The 14696-nt window shown below is 62.0% G+C and overlaps 2 protein-coding genes across 2 annotated transcripts; one reads left to right on the forward strand and one right to left on the reverse strand.

Annotated features, from left to right (window-relative positions):
• The first annotated feature begins 594 nt into the window (after positions 1 to 594).
• On the forward strand, positions 595 to 9712 carry LOC117009003 (zinc finger protein GLI1-like). Its single transcript, XM_033083161.1, has 11 exons — positions 595 to 725; positions 830 to 907; positions 1091 to 1286; positions 1460 to 1610; positions 3773 to 3874; positions 3977 to 4117; positions 4671 to 4820; positions 5528 to 5692; positions 5956 to 6204; positions 6610 to 6889; positions 7460 to 9712. Exons 1-11 carry the CDS (start codon positions 629 to 631, stop codon positions 9685 to 9687), a joined length of 3837 nt encoding a protein of 1278 aa, XP_032939052.1. The 5' UTR covers positions 595 to 628; the 3' UTR covers positions 9688 to 9712.
• Positions 9713 to 10446: 734 nt separating this feature from the next.
• On the reverse strand, positions 10447 to 14446 carry PRPH (peripherin). Its single transcript, XM_033083235.1, has 9 exons — positions 14088 to 14446; positions 13399 to 13459; positions 13180 to 13275; positions 12939 to 13100; positions 12742 to 12867; positions 12441 to 12661; positions 12068 to 12117; positions 11845 to 11921; positions 10447 to 11773 (listed from the first exon to the last, which is right to left on the reverse strand). The coding sequence occupies exons 1-9, from the start codon at positions 14429 to 14431 to the stop codon at positions 11732 to 11734; spliced, it is 1179 nt and encodes a 392-aa protein (XP_032939126.1). The 5' UTR covers positions 14432 to 14446; the 3' UTR covers positions 10447 to 11731.
• Between the last annotated feature and the right edge of the window lie 250 nt (positions 14447 to 14696).

Raw genomic sequence — 14696 nt, forward strand, 5'->3', positions numbered from 1 at the left:
GCGGGACCAGGCTCAGGGCAGGACCCCACAGGCAGGGATCGGCGGTGGGCTGGGCTGAGCCCCGTGGCAGGGGCGCGATGCGTGGGTGGGACAGGGCAGGGTGGGGACCCGCGGGCAGGGTGGGGACCCACGGGCAAGGCAGGGCTGGGTGGGACCTGCAGATGCTGGAGAATCCCTGGGAAGGGAGGAGTAGGGAGCCAGCTCTGGTCTTTGGCCCGGGAATGATTCCGGCTGTGCCTCGCTTTTCCATTTCATAGAATCCCAGAATAGTTTGGGTTGGAAGGAACTTTAAAGTCACGTTCCGACCCCTCACCATGGGCAGGGACACCTTCCACTACCCCAGGTTGCTCCAAGCCCCATCCAACCTGGCCTTGAACAATTCCAGAGTTCCAAGGGCAGCCACAAATTCTCCGGACAACCTGTTCCAAGGGCTCCCCACGCTCCCAGGGGGGAATTTCTTCCCCAAATCCCCAAATCTCTGCTATTTTAATTTAAATCCAGTCCCGGGGAGCGAGGTCCCGCGTGCTGCAGCGCCCCCTGGCGGCCACACCCAACCTCTCCCCACCCCCCCCAGGTCCCCGCCGCCACCCCGATGTGCCCCTGAGACCCCCCCGGGCCCCACCGCGACATGTTCGACCCCGCGGGACCCCCGGCTGCCGGTTACAGCGAGCATTGCTGCCTGCACCCACCCCACGGACCAGCCCCCACCGCCCCGGGACCGCCAGGTGGGTCATGGAGGGGGCTCCAGGCTCCGGATGCACCCCCCGAGGTCAGGGGTGCTCCGGGGGTCTCTGTCCCACCCCCAGCTCACTTGTCCTCGTTCCTGCAGGACTTGATTTCCCCGTGTGCCATCAGCCCGGGCACCGCGGGTACGGGCTGGCACCAGGAGCTGAGCACGCTGCTGATGGTGAGTCTCCGGTTTTGGGGGGGATTCCTTTGAGGAGTTAAGCATCTCTCTGTTCTAAATCCGAAGCGAACTGACACACTCAGGGCACTCCTCCAGCCTCCACCCACCCGGTGTGTGTCCTTGGGGTGCCTCCAGCCCCCCAGGACCATGCTGAGGGCAGTGCCCCCTGCTCTGCCCCCCCAGGCTCCCGGTTCTCCACGCCCCGTGGTGCAGGGAAGCTGGGGAAGAAGCGGGCACTGTCCATCTCCCCCCTGTCCGACTCCAGCATCGACCTGCAGACCGTGATCCGCACCTCCCCCAACTCCCTCGTCGCCTTCATCAACTCCCGCTGTGCCTCGGCCGGCGGCTCCTATGGGCACCTGTCCATCAGCACCATCAGGTGGGCACCTGCCCTCAGCCCCCTGGCACTGGGAGCCCGGCTGGGAGCTGAGTGCCCATTCCCAGCTTGGGGAGCGCTGGGAGCAGGGTGGGATGGTGGGGAAAGGATGGATGGGATCCCAGACCTCAATCTTGTCTCCTGACGGTGTCACCTCGTCCCTCTGGTGTCCACAGCCCGTCCCTGGGGTACCAGAGCCCACCTGGGCAGCAGAAGGGCCAAGGCCACCTGTACACGCCTCCCCCACCCTGCAGCTCCCACGAGCTGCCCACACGCCCGGGGCTGCTGCACCACCCGCCTGCTCGGGGGGGCCTCAAACACTGCCAGGTACGGGGGGACAGGGGGACAGGGGATCTGTGGGACAGGGGGGCAGTGGGAGAGGAGGGCAGTGGGAGAGGGGACCCCAGGGAGAGGGGATCTGTGTGAGGGGGGGATCCCTGTGAGAGGGGATCTGTGAGAGAGGGGGGCAGTGGGACAGGGGACCTCTGGGAGAGGGGATCTGTGGGACAGGGGGGCAGTGGGACAGGGGACCCCAGGGAGAGGGGATCTGTGTGAGAGGGCACCCCAGGGAGAGGGGATCTGTGTGAGAGGGCACCCCAGGGAGAGGGGATCTGTGTGAGAGGGCACCCCAGGGAGAGGGGATCTGTGTGAGAGGGCACCCCAGGGAGAGGGGATCTGTGTGAGAGGGCACCCCAGGGAGAGGGGATCTGTGTGAGAGGGCACCCCAGGGAGAGGGGATCTCTGGGAGAGGGTTTCAGTGTCAGAGGGGATCCCTGGGAGAGGGATCTGTGGGACAGGGGGTCAGTGGGACAGGGGGTCAATGTGAGAGAGGGGAATCAGTGTGAGAGGGGATCTGTGGGTGAGGGGATCTGTGGGACAGGGGGGCAGTGGGAGAGGGGACCCCTGGGAGAGGGGATCAGTGCCAGAGGGGACCCCAGGGAGAGGGGATCTGTGGGACAGGGGATCCCTGGGAGAGGGTTTCAGTGTCAGAGGGGATCCCTGGGTGAGGGGATCTGTGGGACAGGGGGTCAGTGGGAGAGGGGGTCAATGTGAGAGAGGGGAATCAGTGTGAGAGGGGATCTGCGTGAGAGGGATCTGTGGGAGAGGGGATCTGTGAGAAAGGGGTTCAGTGTCAGAGGGGATCCCTGGAAGAGGGATCTCTGTGAGAGGGGATCAATGTGAGAGGGATCAGTGTGAGTGGGATCAATGTGAGTGAGGTCTGCATGAGTGGGATCTGAGTGAGAGGGGAATCTGTGTGAGAGGAGGTCAGTGTGAACGGGGTTCAGTGTCAGAGGGGATCCCTGGGAGAGGGGATCTATGGGAGAGGGATCTGTGTGAGAGGGGATCTGTGGGAGAAGGGATCAGTGTGAGTGGGATCTCTGTGAGTTGGGGACCCATGTGAGTGGGATCTTTGTGAAAGGGGAATCTGTGTGAGAGAGGATCCCTGGGAGAGAGGATGTGTGTGAGAGGGGACCCCTGTGAGAGGGGTTCAGCGGGAGAAGGGTTCACTGTGAGAGGGGTTCAGTGTCAGAGGGGACCCCTGGGAGAAGGGGATCTGTGGGAGAGGGATCAGTGTGAGAAGGAAACAATGTGAGAGGGATCTGTGTGAGCTGGGGATCCCTGTGAGAGAGGATCCCTGTGAGAGGGATCTCTGTGAGTTGGGGACCCATGTGAGTGGGATCTTTGTGAGAGGGATCAGTGTGAGAGGGGATCAGTGTGAGAGGGGATCCCTGGGAGAGGGGACCAGTGTGAGAGGGGATCAATGTGAGAGGGATCAGTGTGAGTGTGATCCATGTGAGTGAGATCTGCATGAGTGGGATCTGTGTGAGCTGGGGATCCATGTGAGTGGGATCAGTGTGAGAGGGGCTCAGTGTGAGAGGAGATCTGTGTGAGAGGGGATCTGTGCGTAGGGATCTATTTGAGAGGAGAATCTGGGGGGGGGGGAGATCCATGTGAGAGGGGCTGTGTCAGAGGGGATCTGTGTGAGAAAGAATCCGTGTCAGAGGGGAATCTGTGTGTGGGGATCGATGTGAGAGAGATCCCTGTGAGAGGGGATCAATGTAAGAGGATATTCATGAGAGGGGATCTGTGTGAGTGGAATCTGTGAGAGCTGGGGATCTGTGTGAGTGGGATCCATTTGAGAGGGGAATCTGTGTGTGGGGATCTGTGTGAGAGAAGAATCTGTGTGAGTGGGGATCTGTGTAAGCTGGGGATCCATGTGGGTGGGATCCATGTGAGAGGTGATCAATGTAAGAGGGAATTCATGAGAGAGGGGATCTGTGTGAGTGGGGTCCATTTGAGAGGGAAATTTGTATGTGGGGATCAGTGTGAGTGGGGATCTGTGTGAGCTCCCCAGCTCACATGTGAGTGGGATCCATGTGAGAGGGGAATCTGTGTCAGACATATCCATGTGAGCCAGGCATCCATGTAATTCGTGTTCTGGTGACCATCTCCATGCTGACTGCTTCCCAATTCCCCTGCCCTGGCAGCAGCTGAAGCTGGAGTGGAGCCTGAGCAGCCCCCTGAGTGCCAAATTCCCTGAGGAACGATCTGAGGGTGACATCTCCAGCCCAGCATCCACAGGCACCCAGGTACCCCCCAGGCCATGAGATCCCCCTGACATCCCCACACTCCCAGCACCACTCCTGTGGGGTCACACACGTGGCTGCACTCACCTGCCTGTGCTCCCCCAGGACCCCTTGCTGGGCATGCTGGATGTTCGGGAAGAGCTGGAGAAGGAGGATGGGAAACCCGAGTGTGAGGCTGTGTATGAGACCAACTGCTACTGGGACGGCTGTGCCAAGGAGTTCGACACACAGGAGCAGCTGGTGCATGTGAGTCAGGGGTTGCTGAGGTGTTCCCATCCCAAAACTACCCTCAGGCTGCTGGCCCACACCCCCCTGGACCAGCCCAGTGCTCCCAGTTCCCAACCCCCCGCCCTGGGAGCTCACCATGATGCTGGAAGTTCCCTCCTGGGAAGGGAGGGATGTGCATCCCCCAGTTCTACTCAGCCACTGGTGCTTCCAGACTCCTTCCTTTGCTCCAGATTTCCTTCCTCCAACTCTCCTATATCCCCCTGACCATGCTTTGGACCATCTTGACCTTTCTGGCTGCTCTTGGTCCTCCCAGAGTATCCCTCAAACATTCCCTGCATTGTCTGCCTCCTCCAAACATCACCTGACCTGTTCTTCCCCAAACTCTGGTGTCTCCACCTCCCATCCCAGTCTGTCCATGTCCCTTTCTCCCATCCCAGTCTGTCCATGTCCCTTCCTCCCATCCCAGTCCTCTCCAATCCCTCCACACCCCTTTCTCCCATGGTATTCCTGTATCTCCCTGTCCCTTGTCCCCCTCCCCAGTGCCACCAGTGACGCTCCTCTCCCTCCTCAGCACATCAACAATGAGCACATCCACGGGGAGAAGAAGGAGTTTGTGTGCCACTGGGCAGCGTGTTCCCGGGAGCAGAGGCCCTTCAAGGCTCAGTACATGCTGGTGGTGCACATGAGGCGTCACACGGGAGAGAAACCTCACAAGTGCACGGTGAGATGCTAAAAAATCCTCAGAAATTCTGGGTGAGCTGGAAAAATGAGGGTAGAGCATGAGAGGGGGTGCAAGTGTAGCAGCTGGAGGCTGTGGGGTCTGTGGAGTGGCAGAAGGGGGTGGGCAGTGGGTGGGTACAGGTGTGGGGCTCATGGAATGTTTTGAAAAGTTTGGTTCATCTCATCTCATCTCATCTCATCCCATCCCATCCCATCCCATCCCCTCTCCTGCCATGGGCAGGGACATTTCCACTATCCCAGGGTGCTCCAATCCCTGTCCAACCTGGCCTTGGGCACTGCCAGGGATGGGGCAGCCACAGCTTCTCTGGGTACCCTGTGCCATGGCCTCCCCACCCTCACAGGGAGGAATTTCTTCCCAACATCCCATCTAAACCAACATCCCATCTAAACCCAGAGTCCCATGGTCTCAGCACTGTGCCATGCTTTGGAATATGTTCCTGAATTTAATCAGGATGGGGAGCTGGGTGTTGCTGTCAATCCCAGTTTGGGGTTTCTCTGAGGAGCTGCCATGGCCAGGGGCACAAGGAGGTGGCACAGCCCCCGGGAGAAGGGGGTGTGGGGCTGCACCTGAGCAGGGCAGGTGAGATCCATGGTGTGTCCATGGACGTGCCAGGGGTGTGGGATGAGGGGTGACGTGCTCCCAGGCCTGGTGACGTGTGTGACACGTGCCACCTCTCTCTGCTGCAGTTTGAGGGCTGTAACAAGGCTTATTCCCGCCTGGAGAACCTCAAGACCCACCTGCGCTCGCACACGGGTGAGAAACCCTACGTGTGTGAGCACGAGGGCTGCAACAAAGCCTTCTCCAACGCCTCCGACCGCGCCAAGCACCAGAACCGCACCCACTCCAACGAGGTACGGCCCCACCCAGGGCTCCCCTGTGCTTCTGAGAACTCCCCACATCGCTGGGTTTTACCCCTGTGTGCCTCAACTCTCTCTTTTCCTGCTCTCAATATCACCAGCATTCCCCTTGTGATCTCTTTACCCCGCTCCTGGGGAGCTCCCTCCTTCCTCTGCACCCTCAGCTCTCTCCAGAGGGTGATGAGGAGAGGATTTACCTTTGGGGAGGGTGGAGCTGACATCCTCCCTCCTCTTCCCCCGCCGGTTTTCCCTGGCAGAAGCCGTACGTGTGCAAGATCCCCGGCTGCACCAAGCGCTACACGGACCCCAGCTCCCTGCGCAAACACGTCAAGACCGTGCACGGCCCCGACGCCCACGTCACCAAAAAACACCGAGGGGACGTGGGGCCGGCCAGGGCACTGCCAACCCCCAGTGCCCCCCCGGATATGAAACAGGAGAAGGACACAAACGGCTCCAGCGAGGCTCGGAAGGACGATGGGAAGCTCCTGGTGCCTGAGCTGGCCTTGGTGAGGAGCTGCAGGGGCAGTGGAGGGGGGAGGGAGGGGGATCATCCCCAAGTGATGGGACAAGAAAAGAGCCTTGAGCTGTTCCAGGGGAGGCTTAGGTTGGATATTAGTGAAATTTTTTTGTGCTCAAGCACTAGAATGGGTTACCCAAGGCAGTGGTGGAGTCACCATCCCTGTATCCAGAAATTATCCATGAAATATTAAAAAAAAACCTGGGATGTGGCACTTGGGGATGTGGCATTTGGGGATGTGGCACTTGGGGATGTGGTTTAGTGGTGAACACAGCAGTGTTGGGTTAACAGTTGGACTCAGTGATCTCAGAGGCTTTTCCAACCTTCATGATGGCTCTGAGGGTGTCCTGGGTACCTGACCCCCTTTTCTTGGCCGTGCTCTGGTTCTCCCCAGAAGCCTCAGCCCAGCCCAGGCGGGCAATCCTCGTGCAGCAGCGACCACTCACCCCTGGGCAGCACCACCAACAACGACAGCGGCGTGGAGATGGCAGGAAACGCTGGTGGCAGCTACGAGGACCTGTCCACGCTGGAGGATGTGGTGCCTGGGGAGCCCATGGGCACCTCAGGGCTCATGGCCCTCCACAAACTGGAAAACCTTCGCATCGACAAACTGAAGCAGCTGAGGAAACCTGCGGCTTCCAAGGGCCTGAACCTGCCCCCCATCCCTGGAGCAGGTGAGATCGGGGTGCCTCCCCCACTGGGATGTGGGGCCTGGCCCATGGGAAGTGTGGGGAGAGGTCTGGTGGGCAGCCAGAGGTTTCCACTCCTTGCTGGACCCCAAATCTGGGGAGACCTTAGAGCCCTGAAGGGGTTCTGAGAGAACTGGAGAGAGATTTTGGACAAGGGCATGGAGGGCCAGGGCTGGGGGAATGGCTTCACACTGGAAAGGAGGGCAGGGTTAGGTGGGATATTGGGAGGAATTCCTCCCTGTGAGGGTGGGCAGGCCCACGGAAGCTGTGGCTGCCCCTGGATCCCTGAGAGCATCCAAGGCTAGGCTGGAGTGATCTGCTCTAGTGGAAAGAGTCTCTGCCCCTGTGGCAGGGAGTGGAACTGGGTGGTCCAACCCAAACCATTCCATCATTTTTCCAACCTAAATGAGCCTCTGCCCATCTTTGTTGCCCCCTGCTCCCTGTCCTCACAGGCTCTAACCACGGAAGAGCCACCTCCCAGCTCTGCAGGTGCCTCCTGTCCCTGCTCTGACATTCCCACCGTGTCCCGGGGTAACTCCTGCTTGTCTCCCCCAGGCCTGCCCGGGGACGTGCCCGGTGTCCCGGTGCCACCGCCAGCCTCTCACCGGCGCATCGCCGAGCTGTCGGCGGCAGAGCTGGGCCTGGCGGCGCTGAGCGAGCGCCGGAGCAGCGGCACCAGCACCGTCAGCTCTGCCTACACCGTGAGCCGCCGCTCCTCCCTGGTGTCCCCGTACCTGCCTGGGCCCTGCCTGGGTGGCGAGGCCGGTGCCATGCCCGGCGGGACGTGCCCGGGGGATGGCTACGATCCCATCTCTCCGGACGAGTCGCGGCGCTCCAGCGACGCCGGCGTTTGTGGGGGGCTGCCGGGGGTGGGCAGCCTCACCCCGGCACAGCGGTATCGCCTCAAGGCCAAGTACGCTGCAGCCACGGGCGGCCCCCCGCCCACCCCGCTGCCCAGCGTGGAGCAGGTGGCCACAGGTGGCCACGGTGGCGTGCCCGGGGGTTACCCCGCGCCTGCCGGACCTCGCTGCATCGCCAATGGTTTGTTGAGAAGGCACAGCTCCAACGAGCAGCCCGGCTACCCAGGCAGTGTTCCTGCTCACCTGGTGCCTCGGCACGGCGTGCGACGGGCGAGTGACCCTGCCCGGACGGTGGCCAAGCCTCCGGCCGTGCCCAGGGTGCAGCGCTTTAAGAGCGTGGGGAATGTGAGCGTGCCGGGCGTGGCCAGGACAGCACTGCAGCCCCTGGGCGGCTCCGAGGCCAACCTGCAGCGCCACGGCTTCTCCCCACGCCCCCCCAGCATCACCGAGAACGTTTTCCTGGAGAGCATGGGGGGTCCTGGCCCCGAGTCCGGCCTGCTGGACATGGATCAGTACCTGAGCTATCCCGAGGAAAGCTTCCCATGCCAGGGCACTGGTGTGGATCTCCAGGGTGGCATCTACGGTGCTCAGCGGACAATGGTGGGGACGCATGGGGACATGGAGGAGGGGCTGCTGCAGCCCGAGTTCTCCCTCCCGCAGTGCCAGATGAACCAGCGCTTCCCCAGTTTGCCTGCTGGGAACGGGGCCGTGCCGGAGCCCTGGGATGGGCACCCCCAGGGCACGCTGGACATGAGCTCCAGGCACGGTGTCGGTGCTGCAGCTCCCACCATGTCCGGGCCACACTGTCCCCATCAAAGCATCGAGTACCCCCATCCCAGCGCCTGCGGGCAGCATCCCAAACTGATGAGCTCGTGCCAAGACAGCGAATTTTCCAGGGGGCACCGGTTTAACCGACTCCAGATCAAATCGGAGCAGCGATACCCAGCGCCGAGCCCAGCACTTGCTCCTTGCCCCGGTGCCAAACTGGCCGGGCCCGCAGCGTCCCCCGCCGCCTTCGGGCACGCCGTGGAGGTGGGGCCGGGCGGGTTCCCCCCTGCGGCACCGGCACCGGGCGGGTACATGGGCATGGCCAGCCCGGGAGCCCGCAGAGCCCAGACCCCCACCCTGCAGACCAAAGAGGTGATGGTCCGGAACTACGTGGAGGCGCAGCAGGCGCTGATGTGGGGGGAGCAGCCCCCGCCCAAGGGGAGCGTGGCTGGCGTGGGGCTGGGCAGCGAGCCTGGCCAGTGCCAGGCTGTGCCAGCCCCGCCGTACCTCAGCCCCAGGTACTGCGGTTACCAACCCAAAGCAGATCATCTGCAGAGCCTGGCAGAGCCCCAGCCCCTCCTGAGCCCTCCTTGCTTCAGCCCCGAGATGATCCCACACCCTCCAGGTGGCCCAAAACCACCGGGTCACCAACCCAGCCTGAGCTACCCCGGCAGCCTGGCACAACCAGGGCATGGCTACGAGGGGATGGACGCCAGTGCCCGGCGCTTGCCACGCTTGCCCCCCACCCGCCCCATGCCCGAGGGGCCTGGGAATCTCCCTCTGTACTACCCAGGGCAGAGCCCCCATGGGCAGGGGGGCAAAGGTGGGCACAAGCTGCTGGGCCAGGGGGCAGCGAGCTGCGGGGGGAGCGGCCACTACGGCCCCGAGGGACTCAGGGGCACCTCCTGTTACTACCTGGACTCGGGGGAGCAGGTGGCCAACAGCCTGGACTCACTGGACCTGGAGAACACGCACCTTGACTTTGCTGCCATCGTGGAGGATGTGGAGACCCCCCCAGCAGTGCCCGGACCCCCCAGCCCGGCCGGGGGGCTCCTGCTGCCCTCACCTGGGGGTGCCAACATGGCAGTGGGGGACATGAGCTCCATGCTGAGCACGTTGGCAGGGGAGAGCCACTTCCTCAACTCGCTGTCCTAACGGGGGGTACCTGCCCTCAGGTGGGCACCTCTGCCGCCTGGGGTGGGGCACAGGTGGGAATTGGCCTCACACACAGGTTTGTGCCTGGGGGGAGTGGGGAACACCCCTGAGCCCCCCCCTTCTCCAGCCTCAGTGTCACCCTCGTCCAGGAGGGGTCACAGACACAGCCCCAGTTCTCCAGGTGACCTCTGGTGTGGGGAACTGGTTTTACTGGGCCCTTCCTCGGAGCGTGTCCCACTCGCCCCCGTGCAGCTGAAACCAAAGAGCCCCCGGCCCCATCCCAGTGCTCCCAGTGCCCCCCAAGCCCAAATCCCAGTGTGGCAGGACTGCAAGCGCCCCCAGCCCTGCTCCAGGGGGGCAGATCCCCAGGGGTGGGGCAGGGGAGTGCCTGTACATAGTGTTCATACCTGTCTGTCTGTCTGTCCCTCCCGTCTGTGCGAGCACCAGCAGTGCCACCCCCTCCCCTCATTAAACCCTTTCTCAGGGGACTCTGTGTTTGTCACCACGGCTTGATCTTGTCCTGGGGAGGGGTGGACAGGTCACTCCTTGGTCCTCTGACAGTGACCAAACCTCCCCCACCCTCGATCAGGGATCTGGGGCTGTTCCTGCAGACCCAGAGTGAGCGATATCACAATTAACGCTTCAAATCATGCAAGCGGCTTAAAATAATTCTATTAATGATGCAAAAATAGGTTAAAATAATTCAATTTTCGCGCAAAAAAATGACCTAAGATAAGGTAATTAATCATGAAAAAATGCTTAAAATAACGCGATTTTATATTACTTTGTTCATGTAATTATTGGTGCGAAAATTGCATAAAATAATGCAATTAATGATGCCAAATTTCCATGAAATTATGCAATTTTAAATAATTTGCTATAACACAATAATGCAAAAAATTACTTAAAATAACACAGTGATGCAAAAAAATACTTAAAATAACGCAATAGTGCAAAATTTGCTTAAATAATGCAAGTAAGTGGGCAAGATTTGTTTAAATAACGCAATTGTGCATAATTTGCTTTAAACAATTCAATCAGCGACTCGAAAAATGCTGAAAATCATGAAATAGTGCAAAATATTTGCTTAAAATAACTAACACGCAAATTTTGCATGAACGCAACTTTGCATAAGTTGCTCGAAGTAACGCAGTCATGCCAAAAAATTCTTGAAATAACGCAGTTAGAGAAATCAGGGTGTTTCCCCGCACACCCAGAGCTCGTCACGCTGTAATTAACCCCTAATTAATGCGTGATTAATACGTAATTAATACGTAATTAACGCGCGGCAGCGATCGGGCCGGGCCGGTGGCGCCCTCTGGTGGTGCCGATGGGGAATGAGCGCGGCGCTCCCGCCGGTGTCCGCTCCGGTCCCGCGATGTTCCGGGAGCACTGATCCCGTTCTGACCGGACATTCCATGGGCTTGGAGCCCTCCGGGATACCGGGAGTGCCCTCGATCCTCTGGAAGTCGCGGGGTCTCGGGAGGGAGCGGGGTTGAGGCTCCCCGAGGTGGTGACACCGGTACCGGTTCCAGTGATGGGAGGGGAGGTGAGACCCCCCCAAAATGGGAGTGGTGGTGATGGAGAGGGGCTCTGGGGATGCAGATCCCCTCTCAGCCGGGCGCTGCTTCCCTTTCTGCCCCACTCCCCGAGACGGTGACACCAGAGGGGACAGCGCTTGGATGTCACCGGATCCGCCAGCCCCTGGGGCAGCCGGTGCCAGCTCTGGTGGCGGGAGGGAAGCCGAGACCCCTTCGGCCCCAGGGCAGCGTGGGGAACACTCGATATTAAATACAAGTGGGGTTGTGGATGGGAGGATAATAAATAGGCAATAAATAGCGATAAATAGTGCGGGGACAAGGCACAGGGACACACTGCAAAGGCACAGGGACACACCACAGCGTTGTCCCGTGGTGCTGACAGCAGGAATAGGAATTGGGGCACTCCCAGCCCCTCTGCTCTGCTCCGTGCCCCGCCCAGGACGCAGCAGGGTCTGGCAAAACCCCCACCATGGGCTCGGGGCAATCGCATCAGCTCCTCTGTGTCACTTCCCCGCCCGCTCCTTGTGCGACTCTGTCACCACTTGCTGCAAGAGAATTTGGGGATCAGTCTCATGGCAGGGTTGGGTCTCCCAGGCAGGGCACCCCCAGTTCTCACCTGCCCATCCCGTGTCTCGATGGTTTTGATGAGCACCATCCTCCGTGCCGAGCTCTCTGCAGGCTGGGGCTCCAGCACTGGGCACAGAGGGGTCATCAGCACCCCATGCCCCTCCCCAGACACCCTGGGCATGAGCACAGGGACCCACCCACACCCACACACGATCTCTACCCCCCAAAAAAGACCCCCAGACATAGCAGGGGACCCCCAGCTTGTCGCTCACCTGAGCTTCTCATGCTGAAGGAGGTGGTGGGCTGCAGTGGGATGGTGATCCTGGAGGGGAGAGGAGGATGAGGAGGGTCTGGGACTCCTGGAAGTTGCCAGTGACCCCTTCCACACCCTCAAGTCCGTGACCCACATCCCAGCTCAGCTGGGGGTTGTGCCCATGGGCTGCCAGGCTGGCACCCGGAGCGGAGCTGGAGGCAGCTCCCCCACCATCCCTCCAGCCCCTGGCCTTGCCTTTATCTCAGCTCCCATGAGAACCTCTTGTTTTCCTGTGGGAACAAGGCTTGGAGCTGCCTCCTCCAAAGAAAATCCCACAAAAACCGGAGGGGCTCGAACCGGGGACCTTCCCAGGGATGCCGGGCTCCCCTCACCGGCTCTCCTCGCCCTCCAGCAGCTTGCGGTACGTGGCAATCTCGATGTCCAGGGCCATCTTGACGTTCAGCAGGTCCTGGTACTCGCGCAGGTGCCTCGCCATCTCCTCCTTCATCTGCTGGATCTCCTGCTCCAGCCTCCCCACCACATCCTGGTAGTTCCCGATCTCCTCCCCGAACTCATCCTCCATCTCCCGCATCTGCCGCTGCAGTGCCTCGTTCTGCAGGGGAGCAAAGGGCTGCAAAGGGCCGGGGTGGGTCTGGTCCTTGCACCCCCCCCCAAACACTCCCCGGCTCTCACCACGCCCTTCAGCCCGTCCACCTCGCAGGTCAAGCTCTGGATCTGCCGCCGGGACTCGTTCATCTCCTGCTTGGCCAGCCGCAGCGCCTCGTGGTTACGGTTTGCTGCATCTGAGAGGTCGGCAAACTGCGCGGGCCAGGCGAGTCAGGGCTCTGGGATGGCTCAGCCACCCCAAAATCCCTCCCAGCCCCGGGTACCTTAGACTTGTACCACTCCTCGGCTTCCTGCAGGTTCTTGACAGCGATGCTCTCGTACTGGGTGCGGATCTCCCGCAGCGCAGCCGTCAGCTCCGGCTTGCAGACCTCCACCTCTGCCAGCCCCGCCGGGCTCGGGGCACTCACCTCCAGGTCCCGCAGCTCCTGCGCGGGAGCGTGAGCATCACGTCGTGCCACAAGGACCTGACCTGCCCCACCTCGCCCCATCCCACCCTGGCCCCACCTCCTCGTGCAGCTTCTTGAGGAAGCCGATCTCGTCCATCAGCAGCTCGACCTTGCGCTCCAGCTCCAGGCGAGACAGCGTGGCGTGGTCCACGTCCTGTGGGAGAGCCTGGGATGAGCTGCAGAGCAGCGCGGAGGGGATGGGAAACACCCTGGAGCGCCCCCGGGGGTGGTGGGGGATGAGGATTCGGTAGTGGATGGGCCCCGCCAGTCCCCTCACCTTGCGGAACAGCACCAGGCTCTTCTCGGCATCCTCACGCTTCTGTGTCTCGTCCTCCAGCCTGGGGACAGCAAGGGATGGATGAGAGGGAGGTGGGGGCGGGACTGCAGACCCCCCCCTCCTCCTCCTGCCTCCTGTTGCAGCCCCCTCCACCCAGAGCGGGGGTGAACTGGGATGGGGCGTCCCACAGCGCTCGGAGCAGTCCCCTCCCAGTGCCCTCACCCTTGCCCTGCCCCTCCCAGTGCCCCGCCCTTCCGCAGAGCCCAGCTCTCCCAGCGCCTCCCAGTGCCCTCCGTGCATCCCGAGCGCCTGTCCCAGTGCTGAGCGAATCCCTTCCCAGGGCTCCTCTTCCCTGAAAATTCACCAGTCCGACTTCCCCGGGGCTCCCCCATCCCCATCCCGCTGCATCCACCCGTCCCCATCCTGGTGCAAGTCTCATCCCATCACATTCCTCATGCGCATCTCCCAGTCCCTCCGTGGCGCGTTCCCCAGTCCCCATCCCATCCATAACTCATCCTGACACATCCCCGACTCCCACCGCAGTCCATCACTCATCCCGCTGCATTCCCTGCTCCCCCAGGCACACCCTCCAGTCACATCCCTCATCCCAGCGCATCCCCAGTACCCCTCATCCCGACGCATCCTTGGTCCCCATCCCGCTGCCTCCCACGGCCCCACCGCCGGCCCACCGCTGCCGCAGGGCCGCCAGGTCGGTGGCGAGCCCGTCCCGCTCAGCCTGGAGCCGGTCCCGGTCCCGGCCGAGGCGCTGCAGCCGCTCCCGCAGCCCCCGCAGCTCCCCCTGCACCAGCCCGGTGCGGGGCCCGGTGGCGGCGGTGGCGCGGCCCAGAGCGGCACGGAGGGTCTCGTTCTGCCGTTCCAGCGCCCGGACCCGCTCCAGGAAAGCGGCGAAACGATCGTTCAGTGCCGCCAGCTCCTCTCGCTCCGCGCCCCGCGCTGCCGCCGCCGCCGCCAGCCGCCCCGGGGCCACGGTGAGGGGCGGCGGCACACGGGGGTCGCGGTCACGGCGGCTCATGGTTGCACCGGGAGGGCGGTGGCTGCCGGTATCGGTTCTTTATAGCGGACAGCGGCTCCGCCCCGCCGGGGAGACCCGGGGCTGCGGGACGGAGAGAGGGGAGGGGTCTCCCAGCTGGAGGTTGCGGATGTCCCCTCGGAGGGGCGGGGAAAGGGGCTCGGGTGATGCGGGACAGCCCTCGGGATGAGGGGTAGGGGCTGAAGGACGTAAGGCTGCTGGTATTTCCCTTCGGGAGGGGTCGGAGACCCTCACGGGATAGAAGGTG

Source organism: Catharus ustulatus, chromosome 31 (assembly GCF_009819885.2).
Source record: "Catharus ustulatus isolate bCatUst1 chromosome 31, bCatUst1.pri.v2, whole genome shotgun sequence".
Classification (NCBI taxonomy): domain Eukaryota; kingdom Metazoa; phylum Chordata; class Aves; order Passeriformes; family Turdidae; genus Catharus; species Catharus ustulatus.

Bases quoted from the DNA above. Each gene is read 5' to 3' on its own strand.
- LOC117009003 (XM_033083161.1), top strand. From the start codon at position 629: ATGTTCGACCCCGCGGGACCCCCGGCTGCCGGTTACAGCGAGCATTGC. The intron at 4,118-4,670 runs GTGAGTCAGGGG...CTCCCTCCTCAG, and splicing joins CACAGGAGCAGCTGGTGCAT to CACATCAACAATGAGCACAT. The intron at 6,890-7,459 runs GTGAGATCGGGG...TGTCTCCCCCAG, and splicing joins GCCCCCCATCCCTGGAGCAG to GCCTGCCCGGGGACGTGCCC.
- PRPH (XM_033083235.1), bottom strand. From the start codon at position 14,431: ATGAGCCGCCGTGACCGCGACCCCCGTGTGCCGCCGCCCCTCACCGTG. The intron at 12,868-12,938 runs GTACCCGGGGCT...TGGCCCGCGCAG, and splicing joins AGGAGTGGTACAAGTCTAAG to TTTGCCGACCTCTCAGATGC. The intron at 11,774-11,844 runs GTGAGAACTGGG...ATTCTCTTGCAG, and splicing joins TCGAGACACGGGATGGGCAG to CAAGTGGTGACAGAGTCGCA.